The sequence below is a fragment of the Ostrinia furnacalis genome, unplaced genomic scaffold (assembly GCF_004193835.3).
Source record: "Ostrinia furnacalis isolate ACB-3 unplaced genomic scaffold, ASM419383v2 OfSCF6732, whole genome shotgun sequence".
Taxonomy (NCBI): Eukaryota; Metazoa; Arthropoda; class Insecta; order Lepidoptera; family Crambidae; genus Ostrinia; species Ostrinia furnacalis.
Window position 1 is genome coordinate 113,228 of NW_021136971.1, and position 13,890 is coordinate 127,117.

General features: G+C 35.8%; 1 protein-coding gene across 1 annotated transcript in view; it reads right to left on the reverse strand.

Annotated features, from left to right (window-relative positions):
• LOC114362786 (Tyrosine-protein kinase Src42A) overlaps window positions 1–13,890 on the reverse strand; it is a 58,417-nt gene that overhangs the window by 811 nt on the left and 43,716 nt on the right. The window contains exon 3 of the mRNA XM_028318316.1: window positions 11,835–11,998. Coding sequence (XP_028174117.1) covers window positions 11,835–11,998 — 164 coding nt within the window. The remainder of the gene's footprint in view (window positions 1–11,834; window positions 11,999–13,890) is intronic.

A 13,890-nucleotide genomic window follows, 5' to 3' on the forward strand; every position in this document is an offset into this window, starting at 1 on the left:
ACCCAAACTTGATGCGATTGTGTCGTTTTATTGCGAATTACCTTCCAGCTCCATCATTAGACCCCGATTACTATATAGAATTAAAATACTCATCAATACAAAACGAACGAGCCCAAACTCGATGCATTTAAGTCGTTTTATTATAGAGTTCCTATGGCCACCTTCCAGCTCCATCATCAGATCAGCTCCATGTCATCATAATATTGCATGGTCATCCAAATCACATGTGTTTGCGAAATTTCAGCTTAATCGGTTGCCTGGAAGTGGGTCTTAATTCAGTTTGCAAGATTCCACCCATACAAATATGAGCCAGTCGTTGTAATATGACGTCACGCGCATAAAATGGCGGGCCGGCCGCCGCCCGCACTTTTAAAATTCAATATCTTGGAAACTAATTGACGTATCGAAATAATTCTTTCACGTGTATTTTTTATTTTTAACAGAGAATACAGAAAGCTAAAAAACAAAATTAGTGAACATTCTTCATTGCAATAAAGACTTGTTGCGAACTTTTTGGCTACTTTGGGTATCACGAACTATTTGACGCTGACTTTACAGTGTGGCCAGAATGTTTGTTTGTCATGCTTTGTTGCAAATGAACATGTTAACTTGGCACTTCTGAAACAATGTAATATGTCAAATCGATTTAACGAGTTAACTTTGGATATCCGTGAAGACCGCCTGTGAAGCTTTGACATTTCATTGAATTGATTGCGCATTAACAAGAATCGCTCAATTACAATGTAAATGAGGCCCTTGAATTTGCTTTTATGCGAGTTCATGCTTTTGAGCTGGAAGAAACCGTCTAACCGTCTGAAGGTTTTGTTTAGTGCACACGCTACAAAAAAAAATGAAGTAAGCACTGTAGGTAGGTAGATAGGTAAGTCATTTATGTTCAAAAGAAACAATATTATCTCGTGGTGCAAGTGAAAAAACAGAGAATATAAAATATTGACTTTTAATTTCGGAGAACAAAAATAGTGACATCATATTCGGGAAGCAATTCACCGTGTATTTTACGCAGTTTGCATTATTATTGATTTATTATCATTAACCGACGATTTCTCGTACGTACTTGACAAAAGCACTATAGTCACACGGGTTCAATATAAAGTTAAGCATTAAGATCCCATAAACGCAGCCGATCATTTATTTATTTAGATACATATTTTTATTCGTTGTTATGGGAAGGCGGAAGTTTTGCCGTAGAGCTAGTGTTATTTAGGTGTAACTTGAAAACGCACGTGTTAGAAATGTTAATCAGTGAATTTATTTTTAATATTAAAAAATAATAAAATACTGACTACCGACCGACTACCTGAACTTGCTCGTCAGGTAGAGAAGTTCAATAATAAATAATTTCATATTTATTTTTATTCTATTTCACCATTAATATAACATTTTGATGAACGTTTCTGCTGGAGTAAGTATTGAAAAGCAACTGTTACCTACAGTTTTTTTTTGTATTATACGTAGTTATTAATTGTATTATACGTAGTGTTTATTGGTTTAAAAGCCTTTGCATGTTTAGGTAATTATAAATACACTTATGTAATGTTACAGATAACCATAAGTTTATAATGCTTGTGCAAATATCATGAACCATACTACAATAACAATGCTCAATTCAAACGTAACGTTTTTACAATAACAATAAATTTCATATTTTATTGCAGTGCATTGGTAAAACCCCAATGTGGCACTGCAATGTGTTGCGAGTTTATGTAAATAATTAGATCTTTTTACATCTGTGCAATTAATTAGTGAGATTTACGTCAAGCCCGCGTAATGGGAGGTTGACCGTAACAATGGGCCATAACGATACAATGACAATTGGTTTAGAGGCGCGCGCGCCGGTTATGGCGTTCCCCTAGAAATGAGACATTTTAATGCCTGAGTTAGGTGCCAGTACAGTTACTGACCGGTGTTCTTCAATAGGGATGTGCTGATAGGAATATTAAGAAGAATGACTATTGGATTAGAACCATAACATTTTGCAAACAAATAGACAACTGCAATGGGTTTTGAAACATCTAGAAAAGAGACATTTTAATGCCAGAGTTAGGTGCCAGTACAGTTACTGACCGGTGTTCTATGAATCTAGGGATGTGCACTGCTGATAGGAATATTAAGATGGAATTGCGTATTTTATTGGAATAGAGCCATAAGATTTTGCAAACCTTTCTATTACAAGGCCAACGTGGTGATAAAAGAAAACTGTTAATGTGTTTTAAACAAACTTCAAAAAATAATAATTGAGAGTATACTTTAATAAATATTCATAGGCTACTTTAATAAATGAATGCCAAAGTTCGCATTTTCAAAACATTCTGCTGTTCAGTACTCTTATTATCATAATTTAGTATTTTTTGTCTATGGAAGGTTAAAATTATTAATCTCTTTTTGTTACAGTCATAAATATGATCAGTTGGGGATCTTTATCAAAGGATTTAGATATCTGAAAATCAATTAGGTATCCAAAAAGTCCAAACATCGACACCCCTGATAGAGCCATGCGATTGTAGTCAATTTGCGTGCATCCGACGCACATGACAGTCATCATACTTATCAACTCATTGTAGTGCTACGTGTCACAGTGACGTCTACGAACAAAACACGTATTGTCTATGTTTTTGTTAGGTTCCTTCACCTTTGGGGCGAAATTTTACCCTGAATAATAAAGGATTCTCATGTATGAATACAAAAGCGACCTTGCCTGAACTAGCTGCTGAAAATTTAGTGTTTTACCAGACTTTCAGTTTTTTTAGAAACCATGTCATGAGACTTTCATTTTAGTTTTTAGAACGAATTTAAATTAGAAATTGTTTAGAATCTAGATAGTTCTCAAGTTCAATTCTTATGTCGAAAGCATTGTTAGTCCTTATAAACAATAGAGCGAAATTGAGTCATGATCTCAGAGAGAATAAAACTTTCAAGAAACGCGCAGTGAATTACCATTTTTATTGTGAGTGCACGTGTGTGTTCTGATGTATTGCTCCATTCGCAGACGGCGTGATATTTCTGATCAGACCGGCTGGCGGCACTGGTCTTAACTATACAGGATGTGTTATTGTAAAAAATTTAGTAACAAACACATGAAAGTAATTGAAAGAAAAATATGAATACAATTTTAACTATTACCTACTTTAATAGTAAAAAAACATGTTCAAACATCTCCTCAAACTTTCGAGATGGCGCTTTACACACCTGTAGTATATGTCAGTGGTGCCTTTACTAGGTAGATATCAGTGCCAGGATGTTGTGATCCAGTAGCGGCGTAAGGGGGGGGCGGTGGGGGCGGTCCGCCCCGGGTGCCAAGCATCAGGGGGTGACACAAGTGCGCAGATTAGTACTCACTGGGACATCTGCATGGCAAATCTGCGGTCATGNGGGGGGGGGGGGGGGGGGACCGCCCCGGGGGCCAATCCAGAAGGACATAACAATAAATTATTTCGTTATCAAATATTCTGAATCACCAGGATTGTCAAGGATTGAACATAAAATGCATGTAGGTATGGATTTGGTGGCAGCAAGCTTTAGTTCATGAGAGCAAAAATTGACCAGTGTTTGTTTGATAGTTAGGTAATTTACCATAGATTTAACTAACTTCTGAATTGGTATTACTCGAAACCTGCAGACGCTCGCGTCACCTTTCAGCCTTACTATATTACTAACAAATTTTCAAGTCTGTTCAGTGGCTTACAAATTATTCCAAACTTGCGTCTTAAATATTGGTATTTGATTAATTAACATTCCGACAGGTGGGCAAGTCTCGCTTTATCCTGAAATATCCTGGCAAACTATGTTAGACAGCAGGATTCTTAGTACCTTAGTGGTCATAATTCTTGCCACGTTGTAATACACGAATATCCCAGGCTTTTGAGTTTATAACACTAGTATGTGATTAATATGAAACTGTCATGCCTACATGTTGGTAAGGTAAGTCTTACTTTATCCTGAAAGATCCTATGGAGGCTGCCTTAGCTAGCTGTTTTAGGACTCCTAGTACCTTAATGATCATTATTCTTGCCACGTGTAATATGAGAGTGGGCAGGGAGCGCGACGGCTCGAGTCACGCATCGATCGACACGGCCACGACATTTCCTCATCTTGACCTTTGCGATCAGGAAAATCGGGAGTTGTTCCGATTTTTTTATTCATTTGTGTCAGATTTGTGATTTAGAGATCGTTTTGTAATCGAAAAGATACAAATATTAACTTCCTGATCCAAAACACGGCTCATGTAGCGGCCGTTATCAAGGGCAGTAACAGGCAAGGCAAAGGAGATAGTTATTTTATTTATTCTTTACCGTTGAATTTACATGTCCGCCGTTACTTGTCTAATTTTCGAGCAGCTTTTTTGGTATTGATCGTAATACTTAGAGGGTATAAGCACGGATTGAATGCGATTTAGGTTGATCAGATAACTTGAGCCGTTTGGTAGATTCCAAAATACCCCAGTTGGCGTAAGATCTGCTCTGCTAAGCAAAACGTTTGAAAGTTTATTTTTAAATTTTAAGTTATGATAAACAGAATTTGTGTGCATCAACAACACAACGAAAACCCTATTATCTGGTTTTCGTTTTCGGTTTCGCATTTCTCGCTAATTCCTTTCCTTATTCAATAAGTTTAGTCACGGAGATCGGAACGGGAGTCTCATGGTACGTCATTGCGTTAAATCAGCCAACTAGTGCAATAATTGGATTATAATATGATTCATAGAAAATTCCTATGTGGCAATTTACAAGCTGCTCTACAACCTTGAAGCAATGTTTTTTTATTGATCCTGAAGAACAATCTGGATCATAGATTTTATAATTGGACGTAAAGATGAAAAATGTTCATCAAGATATGGGCAATTACGGTTATGCAATGCATTTGTGGTTGAATCTGTTTCCATAATAGATGATGGCGTCATAATATGAGTGACACTGAAATTATATCCATCAGATAAATTAATTACAATTATATCTAATGTTAGTAGAAGAAAGCCATTAGTCTATATCATTTAATATTATCTGTACAATATCGTTATCGATAGGTATCAATAATTTTTGATAAAATCTGTGTAATTACTAAATCCTTAATAGAAATCGACGTAAAGATACAGCTTAAAAATAAGGTGCATAGCTTAAGTAATACGATATTCATGAAATATTAGGTCAAAAGTGTCAAAATCATAGTCACGAAAATATTCCGCAAACTTGGGATCGGCCTTCACCAAACTGAATTGAAATTAAAAGATTATGAAAACTATTAGTGCTCGGAGTCGAAAAATAAGCGGATGACTCAATCGTTGTGCAGGCTAAAGTTAAACTGTAGCTAGTTGCAGCGTTAAGTTTTAACCAGTTTTCAAGTTAAATATTGGTGCATTTGCTTCATAAATTCTATCGTTCTAATAGTTTTACAAGATTTACATTAATAAGAGTTTTGTATTGTCCGATCGGTCGATTAACATCAGTCAAGCACAGTAGGTATACTTTGTAATTAATTATCATTGCTAATTCTGACATTTGGGTTAATAACTTTAATTTTAACCTTTCGGTATTACTACCGAAACTGTCAGGTCTGTCTGGGTATAATAATGCTGATGTAACCGCTGAGCACAAGATCGTTATACAATCAATCAAACTGAACCTAGCCTGCGCTCACCGAGTGAAATCCTAAACGTCTACATTCTGTGCCGTGACATAAGAATAACAAATAAACCATTTTAATAGCATTAATAGAAAACATAACCCTCCTTCTGGCACAGTCAGGTAATACATTTTCCCTTCGCTTAGTAACGCATTGCTGTAGACCAGATTTCTTTAAACAATACAAAAATGGAACCTTAACCTCATCATTAAAGAAAAACACTAGTTTAATCTATAATGATGTATTTTAATAATGTGTATACCCGTATCTAATTACTTCTGAATTGTTTAATGATTACAATATGCGAACGAGTTATACACATAATTTACAATCTACACGTGTATGACAAAAATAGTTTGATCACAATAACCAATTAAGTAATAGACGAGAGGCAGTGCACGCCTTTAATATAAAATGCATTGTTAAAATTATCGCGCTAATTCTTATACTTTTCTGTAGTATGAAACTTAACCGAGACAATAAACTACATAAATACAGGATGTCTTTCATACATATTCAAACAGGTCCAACTATCTCGACGAAATCTGACAGCACACTTTGCGGCACAAACAAAGTGCGTCAAAACTGCAGATAATCCGATGCAAGTGGAAAAGTGGCGCATCACAATGTACAGTTAATCAATTTGATACCGAGCGGAATTATTCGGCTTAGCAGCAAATAAATCGAAGTACGAATCGCTGCCGGCGCATAATAAATCGATTTTTCATTTTTGCATCGTACATGAAGCCAATTTTCTGGGCTTCGCTGTGTACATTTCTGTATCTGTACCGTGAAATTGTGAATTAAAGTCTCATCTGTGTACAGTTGTTTTCACATTGCCATACGAGGATTGGCACCTTTTCAGTGCAATTTTTTGGAGCTCATACTCGTTTAAGCAGACAGAAAAGTTTTTTTTTGCAGATATAACAAAGTAAAAGCCAACAATGGAAGCTAATTTGAATGGAGATGGTTATCGATCACCCTTTGGATATTCGAGCACTATTGATGTGACTCTCCGTTTACATTACCGACGCGACGCTCGGAGAATACCCAATACCGGCATATGGTATATGGAACATTTGTTTCATTCTCCTATGCATAGATTTATTGACATAAGAATGATTTTATTGTTATTTCACAAGTATAAACATAGCTGCGTGCACGAAACTCAAGGAGTTGCAGTTGCAATCGCGAGCAGCACTGAAACCGCACGCTCATTGAGACATTGCTAAACTAAAGCGCAATGCCCCAGCGCTGTAGATGTAGGTCTATCTTAAGATCTCGTGGAATATGCAATAAAGATTGCTACGTAACATAACATGAATGCACGAATATGTAAGTATGCCTGCCTATGCATTAAACGAAATTTGAATCAGCAGTCTGGTGCCAAAATTTTTTAGGTCGCTTAGATAATAAGTTCATGGAAAATAGAACTAATGAACGTCTCATAATCCAATATTTAGTAATGTTTTGAGTTAACAAGAATGAAGTGAGACTAGAGTTATAGAAATAAAATATTTTGACTAGATATAAAAAGTTATAAACTAAACTGAAATGACTAAGTAGGTATGTCTTAGGATTATTCACCCCAGTTCTCATGTCAATGCAAAGCACCCAGTAGCTCAGTGGATATTACTCGCGTAATGGACCGCTAGTCGCACATTCGTTGTCTGTTTTATTGAACATTTTTCCGAAGCTATTATTTTCTTCACATCAATCAACGGCAAACAGATCACATAATATTACATGAATCAGGTGAGCACGCTAACGAGTTTTTTACATAACGATTGAATTGTTATTTTTTAGTTCCGAACAATACACGCGGTAAATTATCTTGACTGATTGGGTGTCTAGAAAGAGATGATTATACCTATACAATTAAAAAGCTCTTAAAAATAAATATAAGTTCCACGTGTATAATCGAACGTTGCAAAATAGTTGGTAGGTGTTAGATATGCAAATATTATACATACAAGTGTGATTTGCATTTCAGAAATTTCACTATTGTTGTCAATATGGTGGCTGTACTGGCAGACTTGTAAAAAGGAACAAAAGAAGTAGAGATCGTGTCTGGTGATGAGTAACGCGATGAAATCTGGGGTAAGTGCGAGTGAAGCTAAAGGAAAAGTACATATAAACATTTGCAAACAATACTATTAATTAATTATGACAGCAATGAATGCGAAAATATTCTACAACGTTTTTAAGAGCCCAGATGAGCAAAAACATAATTAGTTCCGGATAAGTACTTCTAATACTGAAGATAATTAACAATTTAATTTAAGAAACAATCAAGATCTGCTAATGATCCTGTGAGTACGAGATTGCAAAATAAAATTGCTCGAATCGAATTGAGATGTATTATGTTTTCATCGCTTAACAAATAATAAATCACTTTATAAAGAACATTAAACACATGGTGAACAATAAATATTGAAGTTCATTGTCTCGAATTAATATTTTATTTACTTTACTTATAACAAAATGTGTTGATTACAATATTATTTTAGACGTGACGTATCCTAACATTTGCTCAAAGAAATGGTGATATCAGTATGTTTAAAATCTTTTTTAATTTCAGTAATGCTTGACCAAGATAGTGGAGGTTCTGAAATTAATAAAAAAAATTATAGAAACGGTAACACAAAATAATATTTTCACATATCATAGCGATCGAGCAATGAATATTTTTACTAATATGTACTGTTATTCAATTTTGGACCCTTGACATAAACAATTTCTGTGGTTTTTTATATATGTTACTTAATTGGCGTACTTCTCGATAAAACAAATATTGGCTTCAGTTTTTAATTAGTTAATCACTCTTGTGGTATATCGTAAATTAGTTACTAATTACATAACCTATGCTATCCGCTTTGAGGAGCTAACGATTTTGACTGTCTCTGCAATCCTAATGAAACTGATACAGGCTGATGCTTGGGCAATTGAATTTTAAAGCTACAAAAAATGGTACAACATTCACAAATGGTTTTTTTTTAATATTTTAAAGTAAGACAATAATAATTATTTCTAAATCAAGGAATGAGGATTGTACCTGTTTTTTTTAATTTGAAGTGAGAGAAAAAAGATAGATCAAAAATTATGACGATCGACGATCGACAATGCTTGAGCAATTTCTTCGTTACAAGCGACACTGTATGACACAGACTGCTTTTTTATAATTCTTAAATAATAAAAGGATAATATTTTTATTTTTTCTATTATATTAATTGTTTTATAATGAACAAACATGGATTAGAGTTTTAGTTTTTCTGTTTTTTTAATTCTTTTATTTCGAAACCATAAAAAAAACAATGTCAAGTGATCAGAAGCGAGTAAACAAAGATAGATAAAATTCAATTAAGAACGATACCATCGCAGTTATTGAGTAACACCGGTGTCTATTGCGTCAATTATGTAATATTTACCTTTATAGGCGTCGGAGAATCCCGCACATGTTTGATAAATGCGGCTGTGTTGCAACCAATACGAGACGGTGACACAACTAAGGATACCTATTACTAAAGGAAAAGCAGATACTGGTTACTGTTGTCAAAATAAATAACCACTTAAATTGGTGGTTTTTGTTTTATTTTATCGAACTGGATAAGGTCATTGCTATTTATATAAGTGACGTTTATTTTTTGGTATATGTTTGGTGCTCTAAGTATTTTGTCTGTTTACATTTAAGCTTTCAACGGACAATTTTTAGATTCTTGTACGTAAAAGTCCAAAAAACGTGGAAACTATTAACAGACAAACAACAATAGAGTTTTCGTCGCGCGAATGTTGCGTATTGTACGCAACGTCCGTAACGAAAGTGGGGCCTTCTTAGCCTTGGTCGTTCGCTTGGACGGTCGCGAAACTGGAACGCCAAATTTTTTTAACATGTTATTCTTTTAATTACATAAGAAATTGGAATATTTCACTATCACGCTTAGTATGCGCATAGCTATGGAATCTTCGCTTCCCATAACTGATGCATGATGAAACGTTTGCGAGCGCCATTATATTCACCCATCGATCCAAGTCATTAAAAGAGAATTCATTAAGATTACATTTAATTGCTACGTGATGCAGTTCAGATTCAGCTGCGTTTATATCGGACAAGGAATTTGCACGTGTCGCAACAATTGTTGTAATGTTGTGTATCAGTTTAAAATATGCGAATGACGTAAACAAAATTTCTAGTTAAAGAAAACGATACGGCTCAATCAAGGTAAAGGTAAAAAATCCATTGCTTTTTGCTCGGAGATTACTGCGCATTATTTTACCTTGACTGTTTTGTTTCTGTGTGAGAAAAATTAACGGCGAATTTCCTTTTTATTGCGGTTGTGATTGTGGGCTTACACACGTGGCGGGGATCATATCTCGTGAATCTAAATTGGAGTGTTGGGGAGGAGCACTCGAATTAAACCGTAAGTAGGCGTAGGGGTCGTTACCCAGGGAAGTCTCCGGTGAATTTAAAGCATCGCGGCATCGCTCGTTCAATGCCTCGAGTATTTCTCACGCGCGAACAAAGCTTGACCGTCGAAAACCATAAATTTTATAGTCGTCCCAATATTGAGTTTTGCAATTTATGCGACTTCGTAATAATACTGCCAACGCGGTTTATACCGATCGCGTGACCTTGATTTGACAGTGGAATTGAAGATTCTGCATATTTTAATGTTACCGAATTCATAGATCGCTGGAATATTTTTTGTACAATAGGTCAAGATCGACACTTGTATTCTGATGATTCTCGTGACGTGTCAATAATTTCGATTCATACATATTTCAATGTCATCAATTTTAAACTTGACACTCAAATGGCCAATCAAGATGTAATAATACAATCTGATAAGATATTATATTATAATGGTCGATAATATAGCATTACGTATGCAGTGTTAACTCCTTTGAAATATGAAAGTAGTTTCACTAATAAATGTCGAAGATGCATTAAAATTAGAATTTTATTGCAGTTCAATATAAATCTTGCTTGGATAATATTTTATAGCAACAGCATGGTTACATTAGGATAAGAAGTTATTTAATTCTTGTGCGATTAGAAATGAAATAAGTGGACAGAACGGAAATTATGCGGCGTTTTATGGGATATTAAAAATGACGCTTGGTTAGTTCCTACGTCAATATTATTAGTTACCGCAACCTAATAATTGAACGGTGACGTACTTGAAGGCTTATTACGGCGAAACATGAATCATAGGAACTTTATCTCTACAATACAAAGAGGAAGGCCTTTTTTATCCCAGCTTTTTGCACTTTTAAAGTTTGTCATTCATTAACCATAGTGATGCAATCTCACTATCATTTTATGTATGTATTTTACAAGTTGAGGAAATATTTTGTATTATATTCCGATCTGGGTACTCGGTCATAGGTACAAAATTCAGGATGTAATTTAAATGAAACTTCAGACGAAGAAACCATAGTAGATGATGTCACCACTTTTCTTGAAACTGTATAACAATTAAGTCGTTTATGAGTGCATAGAAATGTTTATTATAGCTGTTTGTTACAATGCAATGTCGCGCAGTCCTCCCGCGACTATCGAGTTACATGCGTCCGCGCAGGAAGGATCGTTGTGCAACAAACTGACACTACCCGAGATTTCTACTTAGTTAACAATGTAATCAACTAGAAAAGGAATTATTTTAATTTGATAGTTCATTAATGGCTTGCACGTGATTTTTATCAGTAGTCTGTCGACAATATTTACTAAATAAGGAGAACGTTTTATGAGGTTAATCAATTTACTAAGAGCTTATATTTTATCGTATTGCTTACTTCCTACTCTACATCTAATTAACAATGCATGACGTCAAAACCATCAAAACGCAACTAATAAGAAAGTCCTTGGTAAAGCAGGATAATATTTTGTTCAGACTTATTCGATGACGTTGTCTAGCTTCTGATTTTCGAGCCAAAGGTATCTTCGCCGAGGTTTTACCTGCACTGAGCGATCAGAACTCGTAAGCTTCCTTGCTGAAGGGCGCTACCAGTTCTTCAACAGAATGTAGTGTAGATTCTATTCATGCACAACGCGAGTCTGAATCTGTGTGACGTCACGGCCGAGGGTACGGTACTAACCTGCACGCAGGGTACAGAGCCAGACTAAGAGCGCGTCCAGGGATTCTACCAGTGCTTTTTTACGCTGTCCAATTCTGCTGCGATAGTGTGACGTCACGTACCTGCACGCAGGGCTTGCTGAGCGAGACGCAGAGCCCGTCGGCGTCCTTGCTGTAGTGCTCCACCAGCTCTTGCAGCGTGCGGAATGTGGTGCGCCGCGCGATGAAGAACCCGCCTTCGTCCAGTTGTCTGATGCGGTAATGCTTTACGGTGTCGCCATCTCGCACTGTTGACAAAAAGAAGTATTAGAAGACGTCTAGAAACTTCACTGATGACCACTGTGAAGGATAGTGGTAGAACAAATTAGATTCACCGTACTGAATATTTGAGTCCGTTAAGTTACACCAACAACACGTATTTATATCTTCTTACTTAACTGGTGTTTACCAAACCTGCTGCAATGGCGTCAGTTAACAAAAACCAACAATTTTTATAGTGACAATAATAGCCGTTTTTCTATTTTAATTACTTTGTTTGCTATACTAAAACAGTAAAACAATGAAGTTTCCCGAGCCGTGATGAAACAAAAACATCGAACTGCGTAAAACAATCTGCGGCCATATTTGACCAGTTGCAAATTTTAAACGACGATTTTGACGGGTGTATGGACGAGCCATGGCAAATCGCAGTCACGCGAGCTTACTGCTCATTGTGGACAGCAAAAACTCCGAGCGTTTTTGAATATTGATTACTGAGAGGGCTCTGTGGTAATAATAGACATACAAGTATTAATATTACGACTGACAACACTGAACGTTTGCCTTGTAATAGAATTCTGAGCCCTTTCGTCACACACGTGTGAAATTGTCAAATGGCAGTAGGGATTTCCTATCGACATGATTTTTCAAAACATCGATCAACCAGCTATGAAAACTAAAATAAAGAGGATTTACGTCATCACACAAAACGACTGTTTAGTTACTGTAGCAAAAAGTTATTGCAAAAAGCATGCCTGAAAAGCGTTAGCTGTAAAATAATACAGTAATTTCTTTTTACTGTAAGTCTGGCATGCGATTGGCCATTATCTCTTAATTATTTCATCACAGTTATAAGAGAGGTACATGAGACGAAATGGTGTGTCTTTACGATATGAAGCAGTGCGCTAAGAGCTTTCAAGTTTACAATTTTTAAGTTCTTGGTATAGAACGCAAAACGTCGTTTGCTAACCCGTCAGAAAATAATAGTGTGCAGATGAGATTGTTCTATTATTGCACAAAACATGAAATTGTCCAGAAGACATTCTTGTGGCGAGTTGTGGCACGTTTTCAGTTGTCAATTTTCGACAGATTATGGCAAGTAGCGTAGCGAATGCATGAGCGGACGAAAAACGCCAAATTATGTTACAGCGTTCCAACAGTGTATTGTGTACTAAATAACTCTCGACATTAATGCAAAATTTAAAGGTTTTTAGGGTTCCGTAGCCAAAATGGCAAAAACGGAACCCTTATAGTTTCGTCATGTCCGTCTGTCCGTCTGTCCGTCTGTCACAGCCGATTTACTCGGAAACTATAAGTACTACAGTGATGAAATTTGATGGGAATATGTGTTGTATGAACCGCTACAAAATTATGACACTAAATAGTAAAAAAAAGAATTGGGGGTGGGGCCCCCCATACATGTAACTGAGGGATGAAAATTTTTTTTCGATGTACATACCCGTGTGGGGTATCAATGGAAAGGTCTTTTAAAATGATATAAAGTTTTCTAAAAAACATTTTTCTTAAAGTGAACGGTTTTTGAGATATCAGCTCTCAAAGTCGTAAAAAGTATGTCCCCCCCCCTCTATTTTTATAACTACGGGGTATAAAATTCTAAAAAAAATAGAGGTGATGCATGCTAATTAACTCTTTCAACGATTTTTGGTTTGATCAAAGTATCTCTTATAGTTTTTGAGATAGGTTGATTAAATTGACATAATAAGTTTATTATATTTGCTGCTACGGAACCCTTTGTGCGCGAGCCCGACTCGCACTTGTTCAAGAATATTTTTGGATCGTTACTTGGTAAACACACATGTAAAGATAGACAGCCATGTCTTATTTAACGGTTATTACGCACGTTCCATGAATATCTGTTTTAAAATGTAGCGTTAACATTTTTATAAGTACACGTGTAATA